Below are 8,271 nucleotides of genomic sequence, written 5' to 3'. Positions count from 1 at the left end.
TCACACAAAAACTCTTATGAGACCGAATCACATGAATCAATTTTCAGAGACCAATATCTTAACCGACTCAACCCATAAAAAATATTATTTTTTATTTCAAAATTTGACTGCGGATATGAATTGAGATGCCTCATCTTACAAATATAAATATATATGATATAGTATCACAATACAGGAGTCACCAAAATCATTAAACACTAGAAGCCACTTGCTTTTTGCCTAATAATAGAGTGGAGAAAAACATACGATTTTCTTGTATGTGAATTATTAACAAATCTTGCACTAGAATGATAAAAGGAAAAAAATATCAACTCCAAATACTGCTCCCCACTCTTTGTATATCCACTTCTTTATTTATAGTTTGTTATAGAACTATCAATATCACCAATTAAACCCTATGTTTACACACACACACAGATATATATATATATATATATATATATATATATATATATATATATATATATTATTAACCAAAAGTCAGCGCCGGCGTAGGCCCCTCCTGTTCTTTCCCTCTAGCCAATAACAGTGAAATCCAAGTAAATCGATCATGAAAATAAGAAGCCCTTGATTTTCTTTTCTGTCTCGTTTTTGATTCCGATGGATGATGACTGGGATTTGCATGCGGTGGTGAGAGGCTGCGCCTCTACCGGAACCACCAACACCACCGCTAGCGCCGCCGCTGACAGCCCTTTTCCTAGTTCTTCTTCTTTTCCCTTACATAATGATGAAAACTCGTACGGTTTTTCTGATCTAGTGGATGACAGAGACGACCCGTTTCAGGGTTTGCATGAAATATACAAGAAATTTTGCGTCGACGAAGAGTTCTCCCCATCCGCCGCTGTCTCCTCCTCTAGTTTAGTGCCCACTCCGGCGGCTCAAGAAATTCTGCAGATGCCACCTCCCCAGATAAATATGCAGACACAAGAGAAGTCACAGTCCAAGATCAATCCTGTTTGCGCTTCTTCTTCTTCTAATTGTCTCAATATTCCGTTGTTTAATTCCTCGCCAATCCAAAATCGTAGAAGGTGTGATCTTTTTCTTGATTCTGAAATCTTACATGCAAAGAAAACAGAACAAGAATCATACTTTCAAATTTTAATTATGTGAATGAAGCAGGAAAAATCAGCAGGATAAAATGGTTCGTGAGATGACACAGGAGAAGCTCTCGGCTGACTCGTGGGCATGGAGAAAGTACGGTCAAAAGCCAATAAAAGGTTCCCCATATCCAAGGTTGTCTTCGTTTGCCTTCTCCACATTTAGAAATCCAATAAAAAATTTCATTTCCCATTCCCCTCTTAAATCTTCTTTTTGGTCTTAATTTTTTTTTTCCCAAATTAAAACTATTACAATATATAGTTCGTTGAAGCAGAAAAAATCATTTTAATTTTTTTTTTTTGGACAAAAATTGTTAAATAGTCGAATCGTATTGTTATAATTTTTGACAAGATGATAAATATTAATTATATATTTAATTTTAATCGATATATTTAAAAAAATTATATTTTTTCGAACTTCCTAATAACATATAAGGAGATATATCTAAAGAGTAAAATATAAAATGAATTCTTTACAGAAATATCTCCAAAACAATTAGTTAAGTATACATGTAGATTTATATAACTTGTCACTTCATATCCTAACCATGATACTTTTTGACAAAGTCTAAAGTTAACTTTTAATCAAACATATTCAGTTTACTATTTTTATAAATTATTTATATTTTGAAATTAACTACAAATTACTAGTTATGAACATTTTCAAACATGTTTTTTTTACTTATATATTTAAATATGACTGTCTTATTTATGCAACATTATTTTAAAATTTAGAATAGATTAATAATTTTAAAAGTGGACTATTTGCTTGTATATTTTCTGTAAATATATTATATAATTGATTGAAAAACATTGCAATTTGATTTCCAAATTACAGAAATTACTACAGGTGCAGCACATCAAAAGGTTGTGCAGCTAGAAAACAAGTGGAGCAAAGTCCAAATGATTCCAACATTTTCATTGTCTCGTACACCGGCGAACACACTCATCCCCGGCCAACTCACCGGAGCTCACTCGCAGGAATTATTCGGAACAAGATCTCACCGGCAGCAGCTGCTTCCACTAACAAGAACATAACTCCTTTATTGCCAAATGCCTTGCTCTCTTCTTCATCCCCAGGCTCTGTATTGGGCTTTTCTCCGAATACTCCGTTGCCGGCAGGCGAATCCGTGGCTCAAGACGATGTTGCAGCGGCTGTGAGGGAGGAGGTGGATGGCGGAGGCTATGAGGATGAGGAAAACGATGCTGATATTACTTCTGATTCGATGAACGATGAAGAAGATTTTTTCACAGTGTTTCAAGATTCTGATGATCATGACTTAGGTGGCGGTCGCGGTGGAGGTGACTTGATGTTGGCACCCCCATGGCTTCCCACCGCCGCGACCACCTCTATATTTCGTGTCGGAGGTGATGGTGGTTGAGTTGTATCAATTGATACTTCTTATAGGTGGCTCTTTATTGATGGACACGGTGGCGAGCAGCATATAATATATATGATGAGATAGAAGACTGCATCTAAGGGTATATCCCTCTCCATCAAAAGAAATTTCTTATAACATAATTATAGAACTATGTAATATCATGATTAATTTTAATTTGGTTGTATTTTTAATGTTATTCGAACTCCGTAGTTTATTAATGTAAAGATAGCTATGATATTAAAATTACAGAAATCTTGTAATAAAATTTGAAATGGAATGAAAATGTTGAGATTAAATTTTATTTTTATTTTTTGAAGAGAAGTTTAAGTTTTATTTTAGTCATGTTTTATGGGTACAATGTTGGAGTGAATAAGAAACTTTGGACTATTATAAAGTAGGAAAAAGTACAAATTGTATATTTGTCTTTTTAGTTTTTTATATTGTCAAATTTCAATTTTAATATATATATATATATATATATATATATATATATATATATATTAGTTTGAAGTTTTAGTAATGTGTATGGAGTGTTACATTTCACATTGCCGTTATATAAAAATAATATTGAAATTTGACGATATAAAATCCAAAATCACTAAGAGGATAAATTATAATTTTTCCATTTTAATATCACCTCAAAATATTTGATATTAATAATTTCTTAACTAATTTTATGTTTTATTTGTATATATATTTTTGTTTTTGTTTTAGAGATCAAACTCAATTAGTATAAAGATTTCTTACTTATAATTACTATAGTACAAATTATAGTATACATGGTATGGATATAACATATATGAATGTAGAATAATCCGTCATAAGGTTATTATTGTATAAAGTCACAAAATATCACCTAAAATATCCAATTTTTTTATTTTATAAAATGCTATAAATTTTAAATAAATATTAACGAATTTATCCTACTTAAGTAACAAGTCTTATAAATTATATTTCAGTGTTTTTAAATATTTAGAACAAAAGTAAAAAAGAGTGTCATTTTATAATATTTATCGAAAAAAAACTTTACATAATTTAAATATTTTTTAAAAAATTAATCTTTTTAACAACATTTCAATTTAGGCAAAAACTTGTGTGAGACGGAATCATTATCACACAAAATTATTCCACAAAATTTATTTATCTACTTCGGCCCATTTGTGTATTGGGCTTTAATATTTTAAGCCCAGTTCAATATAATCTTAAAGGCCATATTCAAGCATCGGCTTAGTAGAAAGTCTTGCCCAATGAACACATCGAGTGAGTGATTCAATTTGCAGTTGAGCTGAATCCACCGAGTTTCTCAAAATGTTTCTCCGACGAGTGGCGCGGCCGTTGTTGATGGCGGCGAGAGTGAAGGAGACCACAGGAATCGTAGGCCTTGACGTCGTCCCGAATGCTAGAGAAGTGCTGGTTGGCCTTTACAAAAAAACCCTAAACGAGATTAAGGCGGTGCCGGAGGACGAGGGGTACCGGAAATCCGTGGAGAGTTTCACCCGCCATCGTCTCAAGGTCTGTCAGGAGGAGGAGGATTGGGAAGCGATCGAGAAAAAGCTCGGATGTGGCCAGGTCGAGGAGCTGATCGAAGAAGCTCAGGATGAACTCAAGCTCATCGGTCACATGAGGGAAAATGAGGAAAACGGGAATCACGGAAGTGTTTATTTAAAAAAAGGGAGTCAATGTAAATTTAATTTTTTATCCTCTGTTTTAAATTTGTTTAAAATTAATTTTTCATTTAGTGTATTTAAATTTTAATTTAATTTTATATATATATATAAAATTTGTAATTTAATTAAATAAAAAAAAGATACATCTCTTCCGCGACTCACCTCAACCCGCTCATCTCAACCCTAGTTTCATTTCTTGCGCCCAATCGCCGCTGGTCAGCGAATTGCCCTTAATCTTTTCCTCCTACATTGCTAACAATTAATCATGAGTCTAGCAGGAATTCCTCTGCAACAAATCGCACGAAAAAACCATGTATTGGTAAGAAATTTATTTTGAGATCGAAAATGTACACGCTTCGCGACACAGGGGTCGTGATGGGTCGCGAAGCACATCGCTTCGCGACCCCTGATCGGTCGCGCATACACATGCTTCGCGACCCACAAGACGTGTGGGTCGCGAAGCTTCGCGACCCTCGCGAGACGTGTGGGGGTCGCGAAGTGTGCTTCGCGACCCCTGATCGGTCGCGAAGCTTGCTTACCCCAAGCTTCGCGAGACCAGGGGTCGCGAGCATACCCACGCTTCGCGACCCAGGGGTCGCGAAGCTTCTCGACCCATCACGACCTTCTCGACCCATCACGACCCCTGGGTCGCGAGACTTGTGGGTCGCGAAGCTTCGCGACCCATGAACACAATTGCTTAACTTTAAATTTTGGCTATTTATGTAACTTTTTGTGTTTGTTTTGATTTTTTTGCAGATTTACTTTCCAACTAAACTTGGAAGGGATCAATTCTTTGAATGCAAAGTAACCGTAGGATCAAGATATACTGAAATCTGTAAGAAAATTGTAGCATTTTAAAATGAGAAAGAGATAGAATATTTGGTGCAATATACTCAATTTGGTAATTTAATTTTATGTGCTAAGGATTATAACAATTCCAATCAATTGTTATGGTTTTTGATCAGTAGGTAAAGTTATGACAGTGAAAGTGAAGAATTTTGGATGATATATCGTAAACGACCTTTACGATTTTCATTATTAGAGTATTGTTTGTTAACTGGATTAAATTGTTCAAATGTTTATCCCATGATACCCGAAGAAGATGAATTTAGGGAGAGACATTTTGGTGGGAGTTACTCTATACGTTTGGGAGATTTGATAGATAGAATAGATGAATATGATAACGATTTTGGAGGAGAAATAGACATTGAAAAAGTGAAATTGGCTTGTCTGTTGTTTGTGGTAGGTGTATTAGGGAGACACAGAAAAAATAAAAATGATACCATAGATTTAGAATGGATTAGATTAGTAAATAATTTTGATAGTTTTATAAACTATCCCTGGGGTAGAATAGCTTTTGAAGAAGTAGTTTATGGACTTAGAGAATATCTTGAAACTAAGTTCAGAAGCTACGAAAATTTGGTAGCACGCCGTAGTAATGATCCAGATTTCAGCGGGTTCGGCAGCTTCCATATAAGTGGATTTGTTCATCCTTTACAGGTAACTAAATATTGTTCATTAAATGAAATATCCTTGTTATTTTATATCATACTAATCCTTGTTATTTTATATCATACTAACTGTGTTTATTTTTCTGTGTTAGATTTTGGCATATGAATATTTTCCATCCATTGCTCAAGTGTTCGCCCGACCTCGAAAAGGTCCCAATGTACCGATACCTCGGATGTGTCATTGGTTGACTAGAAAATGGAGTAAAAATCATTCACCTTCCATGGATGATGTGAACAAAGCATTTAAAAATGTAAATAACAAGGTAAAAATACAAGAAATTCATTTTATTTATTTTTCTTATTATCTAATATATTTTTTTGTTAACGGTTAACTAATTTCATGTTTATTGTTAATGATTAATATAGGATATTTTGGGGATACTCATTCCCACCTCGGAGGAGCGGGTGTCTGTACATTACATGACTGGAAATTTTGTTGATTCTAATAATGTGATAATCAATCGCATTACGGAGTTAATTTGCCGAGGTATCCAAGTAGTTTGCACTCAAGATCCATTGGGTGACCTAGAGGATGAAGTGGGTGTACAGACTGAGACCGAAGATCGACCATTTCTCCAGCCATTCACATATACATACTCCAGATCATCTCGAGATAAAGTCAGAAAATCTTCTCGGCCATCTCGTAGTCCTTCACACATGAATCCACCGTCTCCTCCTTTGTCTCCTCCATTGACTCACACTCATTTCTCTCCTCCATTGACTCACACGAGAGATCATGTTGCAGATATGTATGAACTTCGTTTCATAAGTTTGGAGGATAAAGTTGAGACGATACAAAAGGACCAAGCCGATATCAAAAATCAATTGAAAAATATACATGACGATATCTCGAGTTTGAAGGATATATTTGGGAGATTATCTTCGATGAATGTCAATGTTGGTAAGTTTTATCAATAGTTATATGATTTTTAATTTTGAGTATGAAAAATGACAAATTGTATGTATTATTCTCAGATCAAGGCGAGACATCAAGTCATCGATTTGAAGATATTCCATTTGAGGTGGATCCAAATATTCCACTTGTGAGCGATCCTTCTTTGACTCGAGCTTTTGAAAAAACTTCGGGCGGTAAGTTAAGATTGTTCACAGTGGAGGAAGAGCCTATGACTGAGGAGGAACTGCGTCGTCTTGTTGTAAATGATATGATGTCTGTGAGTTTTCAGAAAAGAGTTAGAATGTTCGCCAATAGATCGTGGCCACGAGTAAGTGCTGAGATTAATTGTCCTACGGAAAATAGGATGATATGTGGGCTGTGTTCGTCCTACGATAGCTCGTGGTTTCGTGTATTGGGGACACCTGCTTCTTGGCTGACTGAGACCGTAAGTTTGTTTCTTTTTTTTTTTTTTTGCGTTGAGTTAGTAATTAACATATTTCACTTTTATCACTTTCAGCATATTCAAGAATGTTGTCGAGGGTTGCTCGAACTACAAAGGACATACTCACATTTTATGTCACAAGAGGTGTCATTGATGGATGTGGATTTTCATCAGCTGGTTTCGAGTGCTTTCAATGAGGGTGGAGAGTATAATATAGAATGTTTGATGCCCTATGTGAGAGCAGAAATTAGTGAGTGGCCGGCTATTCCATGGAACAAAGCCAAAATAATTTTGATACCCTTTCATCTTCCTGGGCATTGGGTTTTGTTAAAGGTTTTGCCTAATCGTAAGAATATCAAAATCATGGATTCAGACCGTAGCGTAGATAGGTCGGGCAAGACATTGCTTAAACTTATTAACCCTTTGTCTCTTATGCTTCCACATATGTTGGGTGTTGATTCTTCAGAAAGATGGAGTATAGTTAGGCCAAAACTTTTCCTACTCAAAAGACGAGGTTAAAATTTTTTATTTTAAAAATTATTATTTCATTATTGTTTAATGTATATCAATGTATTTAATGTTATTTTTTCATTGCAGCGGTGAATGTGGAGTCTACTGTTTAGCGGCAGCAGCTTATACCATGTTTAGAGAAAATGCCTATGAACTTGACGATGAGAAGATTGAGGAATTTAGGCATTATTGTTGTTGTTGTATTTGGGATAAATTTTGGTCATTGGATTAAAATATTTATCTGATACATTATATTGATTTTTAGTTACATTATGTATTTTTAGTTAATGAATGTGATCTATATACTCAATCTATATGAAAATTGATTTTATTCATTGGTTCGTGTAGGTATCTATTTTAAACAATGAAACATGAAACCAATTTTCATTGTTTAACATTTATATGCAAAATGAGATTACTAAGGAAATGAAAAAATACTGGAACGACACGAAAACATCAAACAATGCCAAGGAATTGAAAAAATACATAAAAAAAATACCAGACACGAAGACACGAAAAAACGTGAAGGGACACATGCAACGCCCGCACCGCCGAGCGTCCGCGCGCGCAGGTGCGCGGGTACTGTTCACGGGGTCGCGATTACACGCGACCCACGCGACCGAAATTTGGTGGGTCGCGATTACACGCGACCCACGCGACCGAAATTTGGTGTGTGAGATCGAGAAACATATCGATTTATGTACAATAAACATTAATTTAATTTCATATGCATCGATATTAAAGTTAATATGTAATGAAATCTGTTA

At 35.1% G+C, this 8,271-nt stretch overlaps 3 protein-coding genes across 3 annotated transcripts; all 3 read left to right on the top strand.

Annotated features, from left to right (window-relative positions):
- The first annotated feature begins 491 nt into the window (after positions 1-491).
- LOC140817027 (WRKY transcription factor 22-like) lies at positions 492-2,622 on the top strand. Its single transcript, XM_073176586.1, has 3 exons — positions 492-1,028; positions 1,120-1,233; positions 1,936-2,622. The coding sequence occupies exons 1-3, from the start codon at positions 601-603 to the stop codon at positions 2,477-2,479; spliced, it is 1,086 nt and encodes a 361-aa protein (XP_073032687.1). The 5' UTR covers positions 492-600; the 3' UTR covers positions 2,480-2,622.
- A 1,088-nt stretch (positions 2,623-3,710) lies between these two features.
- Positions 3,711-4,919, top strand: LOC140816038 (probable NADH dehydrogenase [ubiquinone] 1 alpha subcomplex subunit 5, mitochondrial). Its single transcript, XM_073175105.1, has 2 exons — positions 3,711-4,160; positions 4,903-4,919. Exons 1-2 carry the CDS (start codon positions 3,788-3,790, stop codon positions 4,917-4,919), a joined length of 390 nt encoding a protein of 129 aa, XP_073031206.1. The 5' UTR covers positions 3,711-3,787.
- A 215-nt stretch (positions 4,920-5,134) lies between these two features.
- Positions 5,135-7,724, top strand: LOC140817019 (uncharacterized). Its single transcript, XM_073176575.1, has 5 exons — positions 5,135-5,646; positions 5,750-5,920; positions 6,024-6,558; positions 6,633-6,997; positions 7,070-7,724. Exons 1-5 carry the CDS (start codon positions 5,149-5,151, stop codon positions 7,511-7,513), a joined length of 2,013 nt encoding a protein of 670 aa, XP_073032676.1. The 5' UTR covers positions 5,135-5,148; the 3' UTR covers positions 7,514-7,724.
- The last annotated feature ends 547 nt before the right edge of the window (positions 7,725-8,271 follow it).

Source organism: Primulina eburnea, chromosome 16 (genome assembly GCF_022965805.1).
Source record: "Primulina eburnea isolate SZY01 chromosome 16, ASM2296580v1, whole genome shotgun sequence".
NCBI lineage: Eukaryota > Viridiplantae > Streptophyta > Magnoliopsida > Lamiales > Gesneriaceae > Primulina > Primulina eburnea.
Note: the sequence above shows the minus strand (reverse complement) of the source record. Positions and strands in the feature narration are given on the sequence as shown.